This window comes from Silurus aristotelis, assembly GCF_946808225.1.
Source record: "Silurus aristotelis genome assembly, chromosome: 7".
NCBI classification, from domain to species: domain Eukaryota; kingdom Metazoa; phylum Chordata; class Actinopteri; order Siluriformes; family Siluridae; genus Silurus; species Silurus aristotelis.
This window is the reverse complement of record NC_139580.1, coordinates 21265139-21291079: the sequence shown is the minus strand read 5'-3', so window position 1 is coordinate 21291079 and position 25941 is coordinate 21265139. Positions and strand designations below refer to the sequence as shown.

Genomic DNA, 25941 nt, shown 5'->3' with positions numbered 1-25941 from the left:
ATGTGTATCCCAGTCCCAAGTCCCTATTAACTTCTTGTTTTGATTGCGACATATATGCGGTAATGAATTTAGATTTTAGCTTATATTAGTGCTTTTTAGGATATCAAATGCACAACGATCATCTATGCTATCATCTGCAAAAACCCCAGCACAGTGCACAGGCTGCTGCCCCTCAGTATGCGAGCAAAGAATGTTTTCGTTTTTTTTAATCCCAGTCTCATTATCCCAAAATATTTTATAACTATTTTAATTCAATATTCTGCAAGCTTCATATCTGACTGCCTTCTTCCATCAGTAAGAGAGAAAAACCAGCCCACATCTTTTTTTTTTTTTTTTGCTCTGACCTGTAGATGCACACCTTTGAACACGTATTTCTCTCACAAAAAAAATCTGAGCTGTCAGGCAATGTGCAAATCAAGAAGTGGAGAAAGTGGTAGCATTGGTTAGGATGCTGGAATTGGAATTGTGATTGGAAAGTCGTGAGTTTGTATCACGGCACCACCAAGCTGCCACTGCTGGACCCTTGAGGACGGCCTTTAATTCTCAACTGCTCAGCTGTAAGTCACTCTGGATTAGGGCATCTACCAAATGTGGTAAATTTAAATGCAGTAAAGATAAAACCATTGGGGTAGAAAAAAAATATAGAAGAGAGAGGGCAATAGTTTTTTAAATGTATTATTATTATTTTTTTAATAATTGATCAGTACAGTCATTTTTTCCTTAAACAAAGGTTTTCTTCTCTTTACCCCTTCACTGTTGTCCCAAAAAAAATATATACGTGTATATATAATACACACACACACATATATATATATATATATATATATAAAAATTCGGGGGTAAAAACAGAACCAAAATGAGTAAAGTATCACAAAAGAAAAACAGCAATGGAAGTATAAGTGTCTGAACATTTAAGTGTCTTAAGCAGAATCTTTTTTTCTTAATAACGGTTGTTAACATTAAAATTCTGTCCACATGATTCTAAATACTGATTACACATTAATAATACACATACTACAGTTCTATTAAAAATAAATGATTTGTATGGTTACTCAACTCAGAAATGTTTTGTTAAACACTTGCTTCTAAATGCTGCCAGTATGCAATTACTTTACAATTTTTACTTTAAATTAGCACCAAAAAGCCCGGTGCCTATATATATGGTTTAGAAGAGAATGTTGAAGAGGGAGAAGTAATTTTTCATGAATGTAATTTTATAAACTGAAGGTAGCTTGTATATTCATATGAAGGTTTTATAATGATCTGGATCAGTGCAGTAGGCTATAAATTATGTTAGATCTGTAAAACAACTGTAAAACAACAAAGCTAGACCATATTACAAAAAAATATATAAATTACTTTATTATTGGTAAACAAAATGTACATGTACACATTTAATAACAAAACACTATTTTGGAGTATACAAGATTTGGCTAATCTCACTTTTTGTTTGTTAAATTTCTAACGGAAGTGCATTCAATCCAAAGGTGCATTACTGTAGTTTCTCCACAGCATTTTTCTTCCAAAGGAAAGCTGGCCTCACTGGGGAGTTTAGAAATTGCCTTTTGCTTCTGTGTTAGTGATCTGGTAGCACACTTGAGTTGTGCCATTCTCCTCCACAGTGTAGGCGCTGAGGCAGAGGTCTAGCCACGGGTGCTCTGCTGTGGAAGAAGAGCACAGAAGGAGCTCCTTGATCTAAACAGCTGTAACGCGATATTCAAACAAAATGCAAACCGCATGTCAGACTGGTAAAATTATATTTACTAATAACTAATGGATTTTATTGGGTCTGCGTGATTTTTGTACTGATTCTTTACTTGGAGCCAGCAATAGTTTGATGGTAGTGATGGCAAGTGATGATTTTACCCATGCTGCTCCCTGGTGGATGAAGCTTATCCATGGTGGTCTGAACTTTATCCTGCGAATCCTGACAAGCTGAGGTGTCAGCAGCCGTGACATGGAAGAATTTCTCCTATGAGAATAAAAGAATGAAGGAAAGAAAGATTACATTTTCTGTCTTCCTTTAGGATGGGGGATAAAATGTGAAAAACAACCTTGTTGAATTGAGTAGACAAATAATATTGGTGAACATCACTGATTTTGTTAATTGCAAACCAGTGTATATAACACTGGAAAATAGCTGCATTTTACTACAAATATTCTTGTTTTCATGAAGATTTGAATTTAACGGAGTGAATTTGCTCACAGCATCCTCCCAAATTAAAGCTTCAAGTGTGCCTGTCTCATCCACTAGCTCAAATTTCATCAGCAGGGCATACTGCATCAGCTGCACGCCAAGAGCTGAAAGAGTGATGAGGCGATAAAAAGAAAGAGATGAGATATACATTACCACCACAACACAATCTGGTATTAATATTGTGGAACTCTATTCAGTAATACTGTTACAGTGCATTTTACCTTTGGCCACATTATGTTGATCCCAGATCTCCACTTCAGAAACATCAGGCTCCACGAATGTGGACTGGGAGCAGCGTTTACACCTGAAATACATACACACAATTCTAAATCAGGCACGCATATGCTCTGTAAATACAGTTAGAAAAAAAACAACTAGTTTTAATAGGCTAAAGATTAGCCTTAGTGGACTGAGAGCATTTGTGTATTGTTAATAATCAGTCCTGACCCAAAATATCTCTTGTCTTTACAGAAGAGAAACGGGGCTGAGAAATCCAGCAGTCTCATTCTCCCATTATCCGAGCGCACAGGGACCACGTTGCTATGAGCATCAGATATCACACACACTTCTTCCAGTGTAACTCCTACAGGAAACCCATAAAAAAATAAAAAACAAAACAAAACAAAAATATGCACCAACCCATCAGCCATGTAAGAAGATTTCCCATATAGCACATCAAACTGCTCCAATCATTACCAATCAATGCTGAAAAAAAACCTTCTTTCAGTGCACAGCTTACCCTGGAGAAACAGCAGTTGCGTGTGTGTATCCTTCACGATCATGTCACAGGACACGTGCATGCTAATAGCGTCCACTGTAGAGGTGATAGCCCATTGCTCACTGCACGGCTGACTGCATCTCATAGCATCCTGGAATACCTGAGCTATAACCTCATCATTGGGGACCTCCACTCTATTATACAGGCACATTATGCACATCATCTTAGAACAGCTGCAGGATTTCCGTAGATAACTTCTCATGAAAATGTATTACACCGAATGCTCTCATGGTAAATCTGTTTTCTGTGCATACTGTAATGATATAATAGCCTTTTTCTATTGAACAGTGTGTCCCAGCACAGCTTGGTCACAAATCTAAAGCCAGGGCCATCCGTAGCTGTATCTCCATATCTGTTTCTAATCACAGCAGCGTTTTACTTTTATTTGTACTATTAATTGTTATTTTATTTCCGATAATTTCGCTGGCCACAATTTGTCAGTTACTCAATATTGACATCTTGTTAATGGAAATGTATATCATCACAGAAACGAGAAAATGATACTGTAATGGAATAAATATTTGGAAGCATTTCGATTATTAGATAAAACTATGATGTTGCATTTTAAATTCACCAGAAAAGGAAAAAAATTTAAAGAAACTTAGCACTCTAGGAGGCAGTCGCTTCATGACTAGATTACTAGATCTTATGCTAAAGGAAAATTGATTCCAATCGAGAGACTGTATATATGTTGTGGGGGAATTGAGTTTAACCAATCAATAGTCTCAATGAAAATGATATCAGAATGCAGAGAATTTGCCAGAAGAGCAAAACTATATTGTAGAAAGAGCTACAAGTAAACCGAAGTCTTTCCCCCTCTCAGAACACCACATGCAGCTAATGAACATTAGTTTTTGTTTAATTACATTTCCTAATTATATGATTCATTTGCTTGAATATCATGAATGTATAACAAGACTAAATATCATGTCTACATCATAATAAGGTATGAGACTCACAGTGCTGTACATTGTGGACAGAAGAGTTTGAGACACTGGTAGAGGTTCTGCGGTTGATAAGATTTCACCTTGGCACAAACATGAAAAACCATAGGTGTAGCCGATCTCTTCACATGAGCTAGTGATACCTGTTGCAGTGTGTGTCCACATGTCCGGACTAAACACATGCAATTACAAGCAAACAACAAAGATCATTTGAGTTTCCAACGGACTACATTCTTTAGCTTAGTCAAGAAGTGAAGACTTGCAGAAATAGAAACAAGTACATTCTGTTTTACCTGTAAAACAATCTTCATTCACTCTTTCGCCTAAAACACACAAACGTACGATCTATTCAGTCATTATAAATATCAGTATTGAGCAAAAATGAGGTATCTATTCAATGAGCTTCCAGGAGCCATCACTGTAGCTATAACTGTGTCCCACTGTAATATGCATATATAAATCTCCCCTTGTGGAAGCATTTGTTTTGAATTAAACTCTCTGAAATTCAGAGTAGTTTTATTTAAAAAGTTCAGCGATTTACATTTTATACCCCAGCACCACTGAAATAGTTCACTTTCATATATGCAAAATATTTATTGAACAGTCAAATTCAGTTTGCAAACCTTTGTGTAAAGAATCATCAGGCCACAGCAAAATAGGAAAAGTTAATTAATGCTAGAATCGTTCTCTCTCTCTCTCTCTCTCTCTCTCTCTCGCAAAATAATAATTAAAACATGAAACAAAAACATTAATTCAACATTTAGATGAAAGAAAAAATTCCCCCTGCATACAATATCTATTTTCAATTTGGATAGAACATACACATGATATATTACAGTCAGATACAGGATACAGTAAAATAAGTAAGTGACGGATAAATAGGGGATTCAAATCTTTGCCAGACTTTGTTAAAGAAGGAACTAACCAAGAGCCTCTGGAGGAGTATACCAAGCCTCTACAAGTGTGGCATCATTCACCTCATCTTCATCAGCTACAGCACTCTGTAACAATCTGGACAAGTGCGAGGTAAAGAAAAGACAAATGGAGTGCTAGGAGACACTTTAGAGACATTTCATGAAAAATTTATTCATTGTAAAAACAAACAAACAAACAAACAAACAAACGAAAAACCACAAAGAAATCAGGTAATCTCACTAAAGTATAAAAACTGAAATATCAGTAAATTCTTATTCTGGAAACACAGAGTATCAAATCCACATTGTATTTTACCTCTTGAGTGGCTGGAGCTCAGGGCTCTCTGAAGGAAGCACACACAGGCCTTTACCGTATGAAGTGCCACCATGCAGGTGGAAGCAGAGGGAGCTGGCGGAGTCAGCAGATTGCTCAGGAGCCCTTTGAGGCACTGCATGAAGATTGTACAGGCGCAGAAACATGCCGGGCTACACAAACACATAAGGGGCAAAAGCAATAACCCTTTGTTTTACTTTAACAAACAATAATGATCATTAACTCTTTTTTTAAAATGCCCATGTGACTAATAACGTGTCGAAGATAACGCAAATCATCTGCAAGTTAAACCAGGCTACTAACAGCTTGAGAACATCCTCCAGCAGGGGGCAGTCTGAGATAAAACCTACAGGAGACATTTATACCACATGGGAATGAATCATGGCACACAAACATCTGCACTAGTGTTGTTCTTAATTGCACATTGTAGCTTTTGCGTGACAAAAACACCATTTCATGCGTTCTGCTTTTGTTTAATGGGGGTAAAAAATAACCCAAACAATCTTAAAAATACAAAATTCAACAGCCAGCAGGGTGCAGTGTTATATAACAGCATACCTGGCTCTCTGTACTGCAGTATAGATCTTCAGAACGTTGCAAATACTCAGGTGTGTAGGCTGACACGAATATGCTACAAGTGCTTCTATAGGAGATGGTGGTAATAATGATATGCATAGCTTTTTTTTTTTTTTTTAAAAGCTGCTGCAGGGATCTACTTGCTGTGCAATCTAGAAGACATTCACTGTGCACAAACAGCAAGGTTGCCGTTACTTGGGCTGACAAAAAAAAAATTGTTTGCAGTTTACTTTTCATTCAATGTGCATTACAAAAGCAAGTGCAACCAGTCTGCCGTTGTGAATCCGAAACGAATAATGTTTTAAAGTCATTTTCTACACAATTTGTTATAGTTTAGCACCGATAATGTTCTGGTTACGAAGAATCCCGAATATAACCAGGTGCCTTCAATAGAAAAAAAAACACAACGAGTGTGTGGCTTCTCAGTAGGAGCACACATCTGTCTTCCTCACTCGGACTGTGATACGAAAGTGAGAATGTTCAGACTATGATATGAACGCAAGAGAAAGATAGAATCACAAGCCTTCCTCCTTTAGTCTGAGTGACAAGCGGCAGTCAGAAAGCTTAAGCTCGTAGAATTTCACTTGTCAGTCTTCTCCTACTTGTGCCTCTAGACCAAGAGAGTCAAAGAAGACCAGTAGAGAGCTACAAACTAGAGCACTGGAGCTTATATTCACTACTGTCTGCACCAATTACTGACATTCTTTGGTCTCAGCACTTGAGAGCTTACCTTGTATACAGCCATGATTTCCCTTCAGCACTTTTGGGATTTCAGTATACTAAGGAGGCTGTAACAAAGTGGTAAAATTCACAGACAGAGCTGGATATGCTCGATTTGCTAGAGTCCATTTCTCTCTACCAGCAGAACAAAGTTGAACCCTTGTAGTTACCATCAGTTTACACCTTGCTGCCTTCCCTTCACTCCTCCTTCATAGCACTGCGATTGGGCTGCAGGTTTTATAACCCTGAGTTAACCTTGACAGGATAACCAAACATGCCAAAAACTGATGCTTATTTCATTGCAGTTCCTTCCCTTCCAGCATCGGAGCCATAGCTCCATGCCAATAGTGCTTTGATTGCTTCATACTTGCATTAGCGTCTTTCAGGACAAAACTCAATTTGACAGTGAAGAAGTGCAGAATGATTTATTGGCTTGCGGCTGTTTGGGGTGATGGCTTGCCAATAATTGTGGGAGAAATTCTTGCATTACAAATGTTGGCTGCATAAGAGTAACAAATTCAGCAGCATACCAACAAAATATCTTACTGTGAAATTCAAGCCTTGTCTTTGTTTACCTGACAGGATTTGCTCTAATGCAGTAATTTTTATGTTTGATTTCAGTAAAAACATCTTGAATAGGTTGGTTGCATTTAAAATGAAGTAACTGAAGAAAACCTTGGTAGACTTGATTTTACTGAATGTAAAGGAAACACTACAAAAGGCATTTTCGTTTTTCTGCATATACTGTAGATGAGGATCCAGTTAATACCAGTTATATGGCTAAAAATACCTGCAAATCCTGGTAATCGTGGCCTGACTAATTAAAAAGCTGAATGACCACACACGATATTATTCCATACATTTTATCACTGACATTTCCTGCCACTGGTGTTTTAGACCCACTCACGTGTAATTTTCTTTTCTCCACATCTCACTTGGATGTATGAGATGCAACCATTTAGGAATGAAATTCAAGTAAAATCTGACTTAACAAAGCACATAATATTATGAGACAAAGTGAATAGGGACCAATGCTTAAAATGGAAAAAGATGTTAAGACCAAAACCAATCAATATCCAGGATTATTATACTTCTAACATACAAAATGTTATAAACAAAGAGTTTCTCCTTGTCACAGTCACCACGGCTGCTCATCAGGGATAAATGCACACCATTCACCTTGACTGTTGATTTCTGTAAAGCTGCTTTAAGACAATGTCTGTTGTGAAAAGCGCTATAGAAATAAACTTAATTTGACTTGACTTGACTTGATGAACTTGGGCAAGCAAAAAGAAACATTTCTCAATCCTCAACAAAAATGCAGTTAAAATTAGATTATGAGAAAATTCAAGGTTAGCAGCTTTTATATTTAAATATAATATGAACCCTGCCATCTATCTGAAGTAGATTCACTGATCCAGAAAATGAACTAACTGCATATTTATATCACCACTATGTCAGCCATGTCCTAGTATTAAATGAATAAAGCATTTTAAACATTTACCATTAGAAAAGACATAAAACAAAAAGAACATAGAGCTCCCATTCAAGCATTCATTTCGCAATGCAATAGATGATGCTCTCCCCAGTTCTCGGATAACAGAAAGAAAAGGCTATCAGACTGACATCATCATCTCCTCCTAAGCTTTTGTGAGGCTTTCTGGCTTTGGAAATGCACAAGTGAATGACTGCAGCTCACCATCCTATTCATCTCTGTCAAAAAAAAGTACTGTTATGTCAGCAAACATTTTCCAGGCACATTAGCCAAAATGCCTAAAACCAGCATTTCCTGAAACAGTACACCACATGTGTGCCAAGTCCCATTCAATAAAAATAATTTTTCCCACTAGTAACAATTAATTTAATACAATAATTTGTTTTGGTATAAAGATTTTAGTGTGCCAGTGACTAGTACACTGAAAGCCAGTAACCTTTAGATCTTGCATGACTCTGCATGCAGAAGAGCAATTAGGTATATAAGTTTCTTTGTTTTTTCTCCTTCAGTCGTTAAAACACATTCACACCCAATTACATAAGCATACTGTACCTATAACCCATTCTAGGTAGACATGTGTTATCAGCCGGCTGTCTGAGGAAATCACAGGCAGGGAGCATGTGTGTGTTCAGACAGCCCATGTGCTCTCTTTCTTTCCCTGCATGAATAATTGATAGTCAGATGTGAATACAGACAGGATGTCACACCGCTGTGAGCCAACTCCATCCACTGAAAAACACCACTTGCATATCTTCTGGTGCACTTATTCTTTTAACAACCGTATCTTAATTAAATGGAAACTAGAATAAGCTAGAATGACAAAATCTTGGTGTATTTATATTCTGTTCAAATGTAATACTTGTACTCAATTATATTTCCAAGATGCATATAAGCAGCAAACATACAGAGGTTGATGTTAAACGGCAAAGCTGTTTTTCTATTCTACATCATGTGACAAAAACATCATCGGTATGCTACAGTGTTTTGGGAAAATCTGACCCTCACTGTGTGCTTTCATCGTTGGCAACTGCATAAGATATTAAATCCAAGCATTGACCTCTTTTATTATCTAACAGGTTCCAGGCATAGATTCATTTCATGCTATTACTTCAGGCATTTCATTTTAGATGAAAAACTGGGAAACTGGGCTGGGACACGTGATGCAAATGCAAAAGAAAAAACAGATATAAAGCGCCAAGGGTGTAAGTGTATATTTTGCTTTGTTCCAAAAATCTTTTGGGTTTTGCGTTCCAAATTCAAACCTCTAAAATACAGTCAGAACTCCACTAGCTGACAGCCCATTGCTGGATGATATGAAAAGTGAGCGTTATTACGATCGTTCATGCGTAATTGAAGCTGCTGTTTAGCTGGCTATTAGCAACTCTGTGTGACATGGCTTTGTTGCTGTGTTTGGCATCACATGCAGTGTGTGTAAGACCCTTACAGTCAGAACCTCTTGCTGTTAACATATCGATTTGGCCCTCTCTTCACTAGTGTAAAACTCTCTCCCATCCTCTGTAATCCAGTGGCCTGCTTTATTCACTCTATTATTCACTCCTGCCCAGTCTAAAGCTACAGCAATTTCACACAATACAACAGATGACAGGGCACAGAAATTAATAACTGTAATAATATATTGCTATTATTTAGTGAATAAACGGTCTGAAAAGCAAAATCAATCAGTAAGAATTTATTAGGAGGAATTTCTCTTTTTGTAACAGCGTACACAAATAAATGTTTAATGGCCCCCTCAGTCTCTGAATCAGAGCCCTAATTAAAAACCTGTGGTGTAATTTAAATAGGACATACATATTGAAAAACACTAAAAAAGTAATGGTAATAAGTAATAAATAATTTGTATGCAGCAGTGGTCCAACATGCACCTACATTTGGATTCAGCCTTGATTTAAAAATTCTTTTATAATTATCATTCGGCTAATAATCATTAAAAGATTTTTTTTTTTAGAGAACTAGTTCTCAAAAAAGCATAGACCAAATCATTCTGATAAACCTGAATGATCTCAGACAACAAATATTAAATTGAACTATCAGAAATGTACTTTCCATTACATTCAGAAATGTTCCACTTTTCATTTGGAACTGGACGAAGAGTAACGCAGAAATCTGATCGTTCGCGAGAAGCCGCGATTGGCTCTAAAGGTCAGAGTTTCAAAACAGAGTTTGGACTAATAAGTTACATAATTTTTGGACAACTATTTTATTATTGTATTATTCATTTAAATTAATAAATAAAACATTTATGACAAGTAATTCACAATTATTGTTGAGTTTACAGTACAGTACATGTACAATTCCCCTTGAAATGAAAACATCATAAAGAGAGTCAAAATCTCGCATTTTTCTGTTACTCACGAGGTCATACAACGTAACCCCTGCGATTATCGAGGTTGCACAGTTGTTTCTTGATTGATATTTTGTTTTACTGTTCATACACAAACAGGATATGAGATATAAACCACTACGACGTGTGCTGCTATTGGAAAATAATCAAAGTCGTACAGTGTGACACGGCTTTACAATGAAGCAGAATGTTCCAAAGGGCTTTATTCTTCTTATACAACAATCCTTCAGAGATTAGTTTTTCATTATTTAAAGAACAACATCTCATGTTTTTCACTTTCAAGCCTCTGTTTAATTCCGTCTCTTGAAGTTAATTAAAAAACAACAGCAGCTCGTCATACCAAGAAATCAGGCAGCACAGGAGCTTCTAATCTGAAGATTCTTCGTAGAGTAAATATTTAATGACACCCAAGACTCCTTAACATCTACTTATGTATATATTTATTACAAAATTATGTATAGATTATTACAACTATTTTACATTTTTTTTTTTACAAAAACTGAATATAATTAGCATTTGTTTATCATTAACATTAATTATTAAATGCCTATTAAAGGACAGTCGGAAATGCTGTTAAAAAAATGTTATCATGGAACTTTGAGAATAAACAGTGCTGTTGTATGAGCAACAGTACAGCAATATGATACAATAAGTACATTTCACACAAACACAGGCCTTAATAATGTATATTTAAACAATATTAAATAAGCCAGATTAAACACTACATGATTCTGCTTTCATAAGTGTTTAGACAGCTGAAGTGTCAAAACTTTGATGTCCATTATTTCAAGATTTGTTTTCACCCAGACCATCTAATACTAAGACCCTGATTTCCCAGACACAGTGTACAGTCCCATATGGCAGTGGCACACATACAGACAACAAGGTCAGTCAGAAGTTATAGTCTACACAGGCTCTTTGGAGATAACCTTAAAACCTTTGTTTTACACCCAGTGCTCAAAGATCCTACTACCCTCTCACAACAAGCTAGGATCAACAAACTACAAGATATTACAGGTCCAAAGGAAAGAATCTAAAGGATTGTAAAGCCAAGGCCAAAATCATACTGTTCCAAGGCCCTAGAAACCACAAGAAAAAAAAATTAAATAAAAATCTGAACTCTCTCTGAAATATTCATATAGAGAGAGTAAAAGTAGAAAAGCTGTCAGTAGTTGGAGTCTTTATTCTTTATGCATTTTCTAGAAGACCTTCACTACAGAGAAATTCTGTGCTTTTATTGTGTACATAAAGTCAAAGATATTCAAGACAGATCAAAGTGTCAAAATAATTTAGAGAAAGCAATACATGAAACCATTTGAAATAATAAAGATGAGTATAAGATTATTGAGACAAATTTCAGTTTCCATTTATAATAGTAAATAACTCCGTAAATGACATATTTTTCAAATGATTGGAGTTTTATCGGAATATCGGACTGACTGGTATTGCACATAATATCTACTCTTGGTTTGAGCCATACTGGAAGTTTTACCAAAACGACATAATGGCCCAAAACACACTGCTACACGACAAAAAAAAAAAAAAAAAAACATTCACCGGGGAAAAACAGTGCAAGTGGCAAACTTAATCACCAAAACCATATTCCAGTTAAGCAGCATATCACTTAAAGTGAGACTCAAATGAGACACCACCAAGAAATTACTGAAACAAGCTGTGGTAAAAGCCTGAACAAGCATTGCGAAAAGTAGAATGGTTCCAATTTTACTTATGTTATGATTTTAGTTGTAATACTTTTGCTCATCTAAAAATGGGTTCAAACCAAAGGTGCCATATTCTGCGTTGTATAACACATCTACATGTAAATATCAGGATATGAAAGCTTAAATTTATCCCATATTCATCTTTTTTTTACCTCAAACCCAAATATCTTCAGTGTACAGCAAAAATAAATTGGCCTTGCCCTTCTAAAACCCCCCCAATTTAACATATTCCGGACATTGTGGTGAATACTGTCACACGAAGTCAGAAGTCAATTCTCTGAAAAGGGTTTCGCTCTATTCTGAATCGGTCGTCAAAAAGTATAACCGTTTGGAACAATTCAAAATGCCTGAAAAAAATTCCTTACAGTTCAACTAAAGAAGAGGGACTGTCATACATCACTGATTACAGAAACAGAAAAAAAAGTACCACACACATCCTAAATGTGACAATATGGGAAAAGCACAATCCATCTTCTAGAGCCAAAACCTGTCAGCCGTGCGCATGTCATACAAGAAAAGCAACTCAGGATTTACAATTGGGCAAAAAATAAATTGCACAAAAGTTTAATCAAACAAACATTTTTTCAACTGGAAAAAAAAAAATAAATAACTTCTGGAATCAACAACGCTTTGGTATCTCATTACATTTTCCAGGTTAGATACTGAATATCATTCATGCATTTGCCATGAGGACCAGCAGATTCCCTATTCCCTATTGAACTCATCAGGATTTTACATTTAACATTTGATGTAGAAAAAACATCCATTACATGTGATGGAGCTGTTGGCCATCTTAACTAGCTAGTTTGTTAGTTACTGCACCTTTGCTTGAAAAGACATTTAGACTAGTTATAAGACTGCTTGATACTCCTCTATAAAGAAGACACTTTTTTATATTCTTACCACATTTTCTCAATCCCTACCCACCAAGCACAAGAGATACTAATCAGGGAGGTGAGGCAAACACATGCTTATTTCATGAAGTGCACAGCAAAAGCTATGAGAGCAGCAGTGGAGGCAGTATACCTGTGTCTCTTTTGTACATCTGGAGGATTAAAAGTGATATCCACTAGATAGTATGTCCATCTACAGGATATCCATATTAACCTGTGAAATGATTTCATACTAACAATTCGGGGACACGGATTTGTGCAGCCGCGTGAAGTTAAGTTGAACTCAAGGAAGATCTCAAATAGCTTCTCAAGAAACAATGTCCTCATGAGCTGTAGCTTAAAGTTTACACTTTTAAGTGTTGATCTAAACTGTTAGGTTTAACATTTTTTTTTTTTTTTTTTTTTTTTTTTTAAAACAGTCATCACAATTAGGGAAGCAGCTTAGTGTTAACGCTTAAACCTGATCGAATTTTGTACAGAATTATTTTGTGTTGTTATTTTGTTTTGTATGTTGTTTCATGTAGCACCTTGGTCCTGAAGGAATGTAGTTTCATGTCCCTATGCGGTACATGCTTGAAATGACAAAGCCACTTGACAGTGCTGTGGATATTGTGTCTCCCTGTGCTATATTACTCCCACAATTTATGTTGGTACTACATTATGCACATGTCTCAAATAAAAACCACAGGATACAGGAAGCAAGCATCTTGCATAAATGTAGTTACAAGCGCATATAAATCGAGCCTAATAACGTTTTCTTCACACACAGCGTAAGGCCAATTATGCTCTCCTGTACTACCGGTGACAGGTGACTCACGATCTCCTGACAAAATAGCAAACACTTCTCACTTGCACCTCTTGGCACTGGTTTAAATGTGTATTTTGATAGATATCTACACTCCACACACGTTTTTATTTATTTATTATTTTTTAAACAGATGTGCAGGTAAATTCCTCCTAGCACATGAAACAATATTGGTGCACTCTACCAGCTGTGATCCTACCATTAATATTTGATAAACTGAGAATGAGTTATAAGATTAGATATTGTAACCCTAAGCTCTGGTAGCAACATAATATTATACATGCATAATACAGGTTTTATATATAAAAGCTATTTTTCTTGCTGCTCAGTTTCACAGATACCGTTTACAGCCAGTTGATAAAAAATTTATTATGATGAAGTGCTACATTTAATCTGTCCACTGGGAAGAGTTTTTTTTTCTGCTCACCTTCAACTTACTGGCTCCCTCGACATGGTTGTCATAGACCAGAACATTAGCAATCATGTTCTCTAGATCTGTAGACTGAGGGTATTTTCCCTCTAAGGCATCTGGTGCCACAGCCACATTGAGGAGAGGGTGTGTACATTGTGTCCCATCCCAGACCTGAGAAACAAAAAAAAAAAAAACCTACTGTGGGTACTACATTTATCAACAGGCACCTTTACCAATCAACAAACTATTTGTTTCTTAAAGTGTCCACCGATTTCACTTTTGGAGACCATGGGAAGTGGCATCTTCAGATCTGATAACCCAAAAGAGCAATAATACTTAGACTTATCCTTTGATTGTATGTTAACCATATTCTTGACAGAAAGTGGGTTCGGTGTCAAGGTAGCTTTCAAGACCAATGAGCACTAACTAAAATATTCCTAATGAGAGAATGGTGAAGGAGCTTCTATATCCATGTTCAGACGGACAATGGCAATAATGTTTGTTTAAAATGTTAAAAATTACAAATAAAAAAAGAGACTTAAAAACAAAGATGTGTTTCTGAAATCTAAAAGGAATATTTTAACATTATAGCAAATTTGAGTTGCGTGAATGATGTCCATAAATGGCAACCCCAAAATAATGAGGATTCAGCTATGGCATAAAGTGTGATGAATACTCTCCTGTAGCACACCTTAAGCAGCATGCATCTGGTGTCCATGCTGGCTTTGGCTAGCAGTTGGCAGGTCAAATCAAAAAACATCTTGGGCTGCACTGAGGACAGGGGGACTGTGGGCTCCTTATTCAGAAGTTGGCTTGCTGCCCACTGACGCAGACCCTCCACCGTACGTTTATCTGCTGCACCAAAGTTGAAAGTCCTACTTGATGTTCGGGGCTCAATAGGGCTGTCAATCTTCCCATCAAATGTGACAGTAGACCAGCCTAAAGTGGTCAGCAGAGTCATGGATCCGTTGAACATCTGAGCCTGTGTACATAAATTTTAACACACTCTTAGTGACCCTGAATATTTAAATGACTCACAGATTGCTTAAATAGACCTTAATCAACAGTAATCGCAGAGATTAGAGCCCATTACAGTGCTTAGCACTCAAAGTAATTATAACCTAAGTGGATGTAATCAAAGAAGCACTTTCAACTGTTTAAATCTAGCCTAGTTAATGTGAGTGAACAAGTCTATCAAAGTTGGCAAATACAGTTCTCTGATCACCTTCACTCGGTGAAGACGAATGATGTCTCCGATTTGGAAGATTTTTGGATGGTCCTCGAGCCTTTCACTAAAAATGGTGCAGCTCACTTTAACATTTGACTGGTCTGTGATCTTCAGTGTGGAGCAGTAATCTATTGAAAATCAATGCATACATGGTGATTAGGGTGGCTTAGGTGCATAGGACTGTCAATATTACCTTACAACTCAGCTTCAATAGTTAATTAAATGGAGAAACGGAGAGCAGCAGCACAACTCTTGACTAGATATTGAACAAACATTTAGCATTGAGCGGTTATCAGAAACACAGTAAAGTATTACTTTTGCTTATCTTCTCTGTTAACTGTACCTGACGCACTTTTAGATGAGAGAGGAAAAAAAAAAAAAGATTCCAGTAGCAAATGAGTACAAGTTAGCATGCCTGTTTAGAAATAACAACAGCCAGTCTTCTAACTCTCAGGAGTGTTTGCAACAACATATGAAAGTTATATTAATTTCAATAAATAATTTCAAGAAATGATTGAGCACCTAAGCATCAGTCTCATTATAGCACAAATGCTGCCAGATGGAGTCTCTGCAAATCACAAGGTTAATTCATTATGCAATTCCAAACTGTTATTTGCTTTGAACTCAGTGAAACCTGTTGAAATAATCTACACTGTGCTCGCTTCACCCTCCTCAAATGAGTGAAGAGAATTGGACAGAGGAGAAAGCAGTTTACAAAAATTAGCAGAATATTAGCAAAAAATAAACACACATTTGCAACAGGTAATGATAAGAAGCATTAAATCAAGTTCATTGTTTTAAAACTGGAACTCTGCTTGTTATTTCTGTGATGACCTTTTATATTCAGCATCGATTTTAAATGAAGTGTTTGCCTCTTTAGGCAGAATACATGTGCACAATGCCCAATTCTCTGTGCTGATTAAATTGGACAAGAGCCTGGACTTTCTCTGCTCATCTCAATGATCCATCGACAGGAGCCTTTGACTGAAATGAGGATTGATTTTCAGGACTTTACAAGACACCAGCACAACACATCCTTTAGAAGGATCAATTATCTGAATGTGACGAGGCACATATGATTGCAGCTTGAAGACACAGATGTCTGCAATGAAAAAGGGAATGCAGTTCTTTCCATGATCAAGTGCAAGAGGTGCAATTTGTTAGTGCTACTGTTTCGAATGGCTTGTTGTAACCGAAACCACGTCCCAAGGATTGGAAGGATTTCATGCTAGCTAGACTGAAGGATGTACAAAGAAAGAAGAGATGGGCAAGAAGGAAAAAAAAAGGTCAGAACCAAGATGTTTATCAAAAAATGACTGTGTATTCACAAGTTCTTTATAGAGCTTCAAAGTAGTGAACTTAACTTTGATCCTTTAATGCGTGTGATTAGTAAGAAAGCTGAGGATGACAGATCTTCATGACCATGAATTATGAACCATTCTAAAATCCATATATAAAATGTCAAGTCTATGCAACATCCAAAACCTTCTAAGACATCATCCTAATGCCCGGACATGGTACAGACCAAGCCAGTTTACTACACCAGTATATAATTTGCATGTAACAGCAGTGTGTGTGATTTCCAATATATAACAGTAACTTGCCTACTATAAATTACATTTGAACAACAGCATTGCTTTAAATTGTTTATCATTTACAACAAAAATAAACAATCATTCTCTCACTAAGGAGCCTAATAATTTTTTTTTTTTACTGGGAAACTGGAAAGCATATATTTTCCTGTCCTGCAGCCATTTCCATGTTGAAAAACGTCACAATGCACCATGACGACCTAACAAAGGAGGGACACTTGGGACTTCTTCCATATAATACATAAAACGCGGCTAACAAAGACTACCACCACATCAATCAAGCTGCTACTGTTGGGCCCTTGAGCAAGGCCCTAATCCCTCTCTGCTCCTGTGGTGCTATATCTCTTTCTCTGCGCTCCAACCCCAACTTTATAACAAGCTGCGAAAAAAAAATAATAATTTCATTGTGCTGTAATGTATATGTGCCAAATAAAGACTGCTGCCTCTTCTCAAGAGAATTATATATTATAAAATCATACTATCCAGCATCACTCAGCCTGGAAATGATTCGCTTTTGAGTCTGGTTCCTCTCAAGGTTGATCAATTAAAATAAAAAAATTTCTTGAATTGAACTGAAATAATAAAAATAAAGTGAATTAATATAAACCTAGTGCTAATGCTACAGCCGAGGTATGCCGTTATATAAAACAAATCTGCATCTTTTGGCCATTAGAATTTAATTCAACCACACTTTTAACACATTCAATGATTAATACAGATATAATACTGTATATTTAAGTCCACTTCGCTGGCGTTATTTAACACATTAGTTACCGTAAACAAGCCACGAATTTTAAAACAAAAATGACAAACAAATAAACACAGTAATCAACACCAACACAGCCAGAGTTTGGGAAGTATGGTGTTATAAAACTTTTGCTTAGTACTGTATAGATTGTATACACATCAATGCAGGTGTATTTAATTGACATTAACATTAATTAACAGACAAAATCTACTCACTGTGTTAATTGTGCCTTTTAGTTTCAGCATTAATAAAAAGTACGTAATCATTAACAATGCACTTAAAAGATAAAATTCAAAAATCAAACTGCTTTTTGGTCATTTAATTCTATACACATTCAAATACTACAGACAGACATAACGTTATATTTATTTGACTATCAGACTATTTTATGCTTGTATTTCTGAAAGGTTTGAGATTATGTTTTATCGTCATACCTACTAGTTACAGAGGTTTAAACGCACTGCTGTGGTCTATTTGAGCTTAAGGGCACAAATGACAATAAAACACATTACTACTACATATTGGGATCTTACCTGTGCCTTTGGTGGGAAAAGGCTGTTTGAAGAAGGTCACCACCCCATAGACGTTCACTGGGTTTCTGCTGGGTTTCAGTTCATTTAAAGGGACATACGTGTACCTGGACTGAATGCAGAGAAAAGAGTAATGTAGAGGAATAGTGATGCATATGAATAATAAACACAAGCCCAGGAGCGTACTGTCAGCTTGTCCTGAATGGAATTTGGAAGCACCAGCGTGTAAAAACTTTTTCAGTCAAACAGTACCTGTAAAAAGTTTGAACACACCCACACAGGGAAAAAAAAGGCATTTCTGTCCTTTTGACTATTTTTCCTATGCAGAAATAATTGAGAATACATTTAAGCCATGAAAAGAATTATAGAGTGACCAAAGTCAAAGTCTTAATAACAGCTTGGCCCACTGCTGGCATTCTGTCAGACAGTTTCTGAGGAGACCAGCTGGGAGCAGTTCCCAACAGTCTTGCTGATGTTCCCACATATGCTCAGTACTTGCCGGCTGCTCTCCCTAAGCTCTTAATAAATTACCCATTTGCTAGGGGCATTTATATAGACACAAAATGGAAATGTTCTACCCAAATAAAGATTATTATTATGACAATGTTATCAAAGACAGCAAGTTTTTATACTTATTTGTGGAACACATTCGACGCTTAAATGTTTAGATCAAAATTGATGATTCTGTGATTCTGAAAGACATATTTGATCAAATATGCTCAAAGCAGTCACAGAGGATGGGACAAGCAAGCATACAATATACACTTGCATAAAACAAAGAGACACTAGGATTCAAAGAGTTCAACTACACATCAACATCATGCAAAATTGCACATTAACATAATGGAGCGGGTTTACAAATGGGCCGTGGAAAAATCAAGGACGTAAAAAAAAAGAAAGCTTTTTGCAATATGCAAAAACATTTGTGTTATTTAAACAAGCGCAAATTCAACTGGTAGGTTATCAAGTACCAGGCATGGCTGAGTTGCTTTGAGAGAAGCAGTGAGCTTGAGATCAGGCACAAAGCCTCCAGCTATAGCAGATGATTACAGTAAACCAAAATGTTTTACAAACATAACAGTGATCCAGTGAAATGTAATTTTGCATATAATTGCAGTAATATATTTTATCTGCAACAAATAACTAATTTTAAAAGGTCCAGTCAAGAAATAGCATTACATCTACTAATTTAAGCTAAAATTTCCTTTTCATAATTCAGAATCAACTTTAATATTAATATGTAAATCACATACAACTATGGATTTATATAAAATGCTCTATTAGTACCGCAAAAGCACATAAAGACACTTGCAAATGATGCGATTGGGATTAATCAGCTGGCCATTATAAAAATGGAGTCTGTTTTATACAAAATAAATAATAGCACACACAAGGACGTGCCTGTCTTCTCAGACTAGGTGCTCTTTAATGCAATCAGCTTGTAGTTTGGCAAGAAATGTAGCAAATATAACGGTATATGAAAATTTGCAATCATATCAGTCATATTTCTTCTTTTAAATCTAGTATCAGATTTACTGCTGCATTTAGGCAGTTATGCAAGCAAACATGGTACCTCTGAGCTGACAACATCAGGCCCACTGGGGACAAAAACATTAGTTGAGTACACCTGTGAAACACACAACATGAAATCAATCATATGCAAATACTACAAAACCACAGAGACAGTGTTCTATCTTCTTCTGGTTACAAAAATACAAAGAGAAGGTGATTCATAGATTTTTTTTCTTTTCTTCATTAGACACTTACATACACACAGGCATCATTCCTACTCATCTCCAAAAGACACGGGTGTAGTCTGTCTGTCTGTTCAGTGGGTGATTTGCTGATGGTAAAGCCAGACAATAAGACCATGTCCTAGAGCAGTATGCAGAGGGACAGACAAAAAAAAATCATCAGAAACAGCAATATGCCAGCAAATTAATGTAGAGCATGGGGATGAGCTCAGTCATGCCTAGATTTGTGGACTTGAGTAAAGCCTCTAAAGCAGTTGTGCTCAAATCTTATTTATAAAAAGATGGGATGGCTGCAGGCTTTCTTTCCAAGCAAACAGGAGAAACTTACTGTTGTCTCAAGACCAAGAATGATGCATTAAACGATTACATGTTTGGACAAAATGAAAGTTTTCCATTTGATACACAGCTATGCGGATTTAAATTGGAATGGATTTCTAGGCACGTTTTAATTCCGCATGTCGATGTATTTCCTTCTGGAACGTGATGGAAACGTACAGAACAGCATTTGGCACAACTATTAATCAAATCAAACCTGACAGCAGCTTAGCCAGCAATCTTAATATGGAAAAAAGCAAACTCTTAACGTGAGCATTTTCTTTTCTTTTACTGATAGACATCCTGTTCTTATTCTGTCTGAAGAGGTAACATATTCCAGAACTGCACAGCTCTAGATTACTATCACAATGGTGTCCATAACACAAGGGCCAAAAAGAAAAAGATCTAAAACACAATTCTGATTTCAGTGGCTTTTTAAACTTAATGTGCTTCACAGTGCTGCCTTAAAGTTGTAACTATCGCTCACACTAGTCATTCTGAATTTTACTACATGCTGCACTGCGCTTGTTGGCCGAAGTGCAGTCTGGTGAATTTTTATTAGGTGCGTTAATTAGCAGGCATGAATTATTTTATTTTTTTTACATTCACAAGTATGTTGAAACACTCTTGTAACCGAGTGCATGGCAAACGTGCTACATGATTATATACTTTAGCAATTTTCCTATTAATGTCTCCAGATAAGTAGTTCTTGCCATTTTTTTCCCTTGTCATCTAGGTTTCTTGGTAGCACGCTGGAGCTTTTATTTGTGTGCTGGAATTTTTTTTTAATTATTATAATTTTTTTTTTTCCAACGCTCCAGTTGGTTAGTTTCTTTGCCACACACATGTTCGCATTAGACCTGAGCATTTATATGTTGCCAAATTCAAGGTCTATAATCATAAAAAAATGACAGAGCAAGGTGTCTCTCTGTCTTGAACATAAACGCATTTGAAGTAGACAGCTCCTTTTTAGAAGTTTAATCCGTCTTCATAAATGCAAGAAAGCGAACAAAGCGGCGCATGCGGCCTTTATAAAAGCTGCCGTGCGTCTACTGTTACCACGTACAGGGTTTTAGCATCAGCTCACATTACAAAAGAAGTGCTCTTTCCACAGGCTATCTGGGAGCTTAGCCCACTCCACAAACAAGAAGCCAGCGAGTCACGCTTAGCATAACACTAACAATAACAGTGAGGATAAACCACAGTGGAGTGCTCCTGATGAAAAAGCGGCTCTTGGACTAATGAACAAAAAAACGAGAGATAAGGCAGTCACGAGAGCTTGAGGGGATAGGCGAACAAGATCCAGAGAGCAAAAAGCAACATTTGATAAAGCGAAGCAGCAAAGCTCAGATTAAAAGACATGTCTCTCAGGGAGGATTCCTCTGTCACACAGCCAGCAAGGAGGCAAACCGAACTATGAAGATTTTTCCTTTTAGCGTGGCAAAATCTGCGTTATGCCACTACCATGCTTTTTTAACATCACATTCACACGCATTTTACTACAGAACACCTTTTGTGTGCGACTTGTTTGTGACCGCAGGATTTAACCGCACACGCCGTGCTGAACAATGTACTGTTCAGAATTATTATAAATACAACTTTCTATTTTAATATTCAACATTTAAAAGAGGTTTGAAATACATAAGAAGAGTGAAACTCCCAATGGGTAAAAGTATTACGTATAATCGTATTATATTCTAATACTATTCCTGCAGAGCTCTTTCTTTACTGGTGGTATTAAATTTAACTAAGTCAAGCTTAGGAATCATCCCAGCAGGAGACTCCTCAACATCACCATAGGTTTCTTAAAAGGTAGTTTTAAAGACGTTAAAGCAGAGGCTTACCCCTTGACTGACAGTCTGCGAAAAGTCCTTCGCCAACGTACCAAAGAAAATGACATTGATTGATGTGTGTTGTGATGGGTCTGAACTCTGTGTGTCTTTATCTGTGAAGCAGAATGAAAAGAAAGAAGAGTGGAGGAGACTTATATACTTTACATTACATACTTTAAGTTTGAACGAAACTTAGGCTTAATTACTTTTAATGATATAGAACAATGAAATCCCTTATGTTAAGGCTTTACAAGAAATGATTGAAATTCACATTTCTCCTTGTTGCTCTATGCAATTTGATTCGAAAAACAAGTTGATTCTGTAGCATTTGCACTCTGGTAGCCTGAGTGTGAAAGCGGTGAATAAGCAAGTGCAAACAAGAAAAAGAGAAGACAGGTAGCTGAGCTGTAAGTAAAAGACCAATGATTGTCTCTGATTTGGTTGAGAGCAGAAACAGATTTGTCCTAATCAAATGTTATTGAGGGGTACTAAACGTTAAACGTACAATTCTTAAACAAATTACAACTAAATTTATGAAATAAATGAATTAGGTGAGTAAATCACGGCTGTGCATGCCGTCTTCATCAGAACTAGCCAGTGGTGCATTACACACAGCATGCTAATCAAGACTGATTTTCACCCACGAGTGGCTAAGGAATTGCTAATGGCAGAAAATCAGAAACAACCTCTAATCATTTTACTAGCTTGTTCACATTTCTGGATTTCTTTTTAAAACTTTTAACTGACTGGAGAATGAATAATGGCCAAATAGCAGCACAAAAGTGCTGAAAAGTCTGTAATACAAAATGCATTATTACTTGTGAAACGTCTCCGTTTATTGATACTGAATGTTGGCAGATCTGCATGTTAGTCTTGTCCCAAAATTGAGCTGTTGGGTGAAAATTGTCATCAGGACTTTAAGAAAATGAAGCAACTTACATCATGAATTGTGAATCCCTGGTGGTTTATGTTCCTCAAATCCCCTTAACCAAGGAGACACGGGACAAACAGTAAAGCCTGGATGTTTAGATCATTATCATATTATAATAATAATCTGCTAACATGCTTCTGAGGATCAAGGAGTTCCTTGATTTCCTCTAGCTCTCAAATTGCATTTTCTCTGTGGGACTAAAAATGATTTGTGCTGTCTATCATAAACCTGCGAGCGCCTACAATATCCTCGGAATCAAGGCCACAGTTCCAATATAACGCCACGCTTAATAGCAGCGTGCATTAGCAGCCTTATTGGGCATTTTAATCAGAAGCTCACCTTGGATAACAGCTTTTAGCAGGTGGTCTCTCTGCCTGCAAGATACTACAGGGCCCTTCTGAACCACTTCACCCTACACAAAAAAAAAAGAACAAAGAGCACAGAGCAGTCAGGCTTCTAAGGCTATGCTGTTTTTTCAAAACTGATTAATTTTATTCAAGGAAAATTGGTACAGGCATAACATTAAGGGGGGCCAATTTACAACCTTAACACTCGTGTGCACGTAGTCTGAGGTGAGTTTGAGATTTGATATAGAGCTCCGCTGGACGTGTGAAGGGGCAATGGTGTCCAGATCAGAAGCGCATTTCACTGTGTGGACAGGCATTGCTTTTATTATCTGTAACGAGAACCATGAGAAAGAAAAGAAAAAAGAAATAAGCAATAAATTACTGGCAAGCAGGGACACCATCCTCACAGTGGTGACGTTAATAACTTGCTATATTGATGACCAATTCAGAAAAAAGCACTCAGAGTATACAGCTGTACAATACACACAAAAATAGCAAGTGACAATTTACACAGCATGCCACAGACCCTAGGGGTAAAAGTGCACGTGTTTTTTTTTGTTTGTTTTTTTTAATTGTATCGTGTTGCATTTTAGCACAGTAATGTGAAAATCAATAAAAAACTTTTCTGCTTATGGCCTCAAACTTTCTCTCTTTCTCTCTTTCTCTCTCACTCACACTCTCACACACACACACACACACACACACGCACCTTGCTCCTCCAGGGGACATTGGGAACCACTTTTTTAATATGCCCTTCGTGACAGAACCCAAACTGAACGCTTTCTAAAAATATATAATTTCAGTCATATTCACAGTTTGTTTCTCAATGTGTCATCTGTAATAACTACCTTCTGTATGAAACAACTATAATACTATCACAGTGTAAACCCTTTCTTTATCAGGTTTATTTTCCTGCAAAGTCATAAGCTTACAATTCGATTGCATTACTATATTATTCTTTCATTTAAAGTAAAAACTATGAAACGGTGGCATGTGAGCAAAAGTTCCAAGCCGACAGTAGCTGTCATTTTAATGGCTGATTTTCATCAGTTCTCAGGATTGCACTCTGGTTTACTTTCCGAGCTGAATGTACAATGTGGAAAAAAGATTTCCATCATTCTGTGATTGCTGTGATTTGTGATTTAAAAAAAAAAAAAAAAAAAAAAAAAAGGAATGTGAATGTTAACTCTGGTTAAAATGAAACCCTGGTAATGGAATTTTCAGTGCGAGAAACTTGATATAGGAGACTAAAAACACTTTATGAAAGCTTACAAACTTGGCCTGGATACTAATCATGTACGGTTCCCAATGATTTGTTTTCAGAATGTCAATACTTTGCAATATACTAAATCTAACTGGTGAACCTGCGATGTGTCAAAATAAAGCATCAAATCACAGAAATGCAACTACTGACCAAAGCATCCTCAGAACACCAGAAGATCAGATGACATTATCAGATCTAATTAATGAAACACTTTTAAGTAGGGAGATCATTATTAAAAAGCTTTGGCGACATCAGCATCACTATAATATCAACCAAATTGATATACCGTGCAGTGAGTGTTTTTTGTAAACAGATTTTTTCCATCACCTCGACAAAACACCTTGAGGAGAAAATAAAGGTCGAGGACGCGAGACTTGAGCCTTGTAATGAATTCCAATCTTCCCTGCCAGCTTCACAACCTCTCAGCCTCTCAGAACTAACTCGTATTGCTTCACGGTTGAAATAACAACGCTGTATATTTTGCATAGTATAATCAATGACCAATTAGCTAGGATTGAGCAATTTAGTCCAGCAATATTAGAAAGCACAAACATTTTGTATGGTCAGAGATCACAAAAATGACTTCCTAACAAAGTCCCTTGAAGGCTGATAATTCACTGCCCTACCCGAAAGCCACTAAGTTCCTGCAGCATTCTCCAGAGCTAAGTGAGAATCAATGCTGACTAATTGAAAAAGCAATCTAGATACAGCTTTTGTTTTTACAAACAAAAGTGTAGTTAATCATAAGTGACACAGACACAATCTTTCTATGCTAAAGCAGAACTTGGGAAAATCTCAAAGACAAATCCATCAATGGTCATTTTAGAGGTCTATTGGTCTGCACATACTGGTCTGCATAAACGACATCTGACAGTTGACCACAGATCTCTCCTGCTGCCCCATGTGCTTTCAGGTTTAAGAGGAGTACCGATAAACCTAACAAGCAGAAAACACAACAGCTCCAACCGATGTAAATGCGCAACCGCCTTCAGAACCTCTGGTATTGAATTTTGAGCCTAAAGTCCAAAACATTGTATTTAAAACTGCGACTTTATTTATTTATTCTTTCTTGTACAAGGAAACCTTATAAATAAAATGTATTACTCAAGAAGGGAATTCAGAGTTGCTCCTGACAGGTATGTAAACACAATCTGCATAAAGATTTGGAGATCTGAATCTGTATAAAGCTATTGAACTGTTTGTGTTTGGATGGCAAAAGGGCGTGGGGGTGGGATGGCAGGCTCAAGTA

General features: G+C 36.7%; 1 protein-coding gene across 5 annotated transcripts in view; it reads right to left on the bottom strand.

Moving 5' to 3' along the window:
• Positions 1–1336: 1336 nt before the first annotated feature.
• The window catches only part of pot1 (protection of telomeres 1 homolog), a 32843-nt gene continuing 8238 nt past the window's right edge, over positions 1337–25941 (bottom strand). For 2 of the 5 annotated variants that reach the window (XM_083545995.1, XM_083545996.1), the window contains exons 2-20: positions 23626–23757; positions 23421–23493; positions 22163–22263; positions 20017–20124; positions 19823–19876; positions 18253–18361; positions 15377–15507; positions 14843–15133; positions 14167–14322; positions 5150–5319; positions 4845–4945; positions 4213–4242; positions 3935–4091; positions 2937–3109; positions 2645–2780; positions 2419–2501; positions 2207–2301; positions 1867–1972; positions 1337–1661 (exon numbers count right to left, since the gene is read on the bottom strand). In XM_083545995.1, the coding sequence (XP_083402121.1) occupies positions 1552–1661; positions 1867–1972; positions 2207–2301; positions 2419–2501; positions 2645–2780; positions 2937–3109; positions 3935–4091; positions 4213–4242; positions 4845–4945; positions 5150–5319; positions 14167–14322; positions 14843–15133; positions 15377–15507; positions 18253–18361; positions 19823–19876; positions 20017–20124; positions 22163–22263; positions 23421–23493; positions 23626–23745 (2304 nt within the window). In that variant the 5' untranslated portion in view covers positions 23746–23757 and the 3' untranslated portion in view covers positions 1337–1551. The remainder of the gene's footprint in view (positions 1662–1866; positions 1973–2206; positions 2302–2418; positions 2502–2644; positions 2781–2936; positions 3110–3934; positions 4092–4212; positions 4243–4844; positions 4946–5149; positions 5320–14166; positions 14323–14842; positions 15134–15376; positions 15508–18252; positions 18362–19822; positions 19877–20016; positions 20125–22162; positions 22264–23420; positions 23494–23625; positions 23758–25941) is intronic. The other 3 variants (XM_083545997.1, XM_083545998.1, XM_083545999.1) reach the window with 3 other exon arrangements.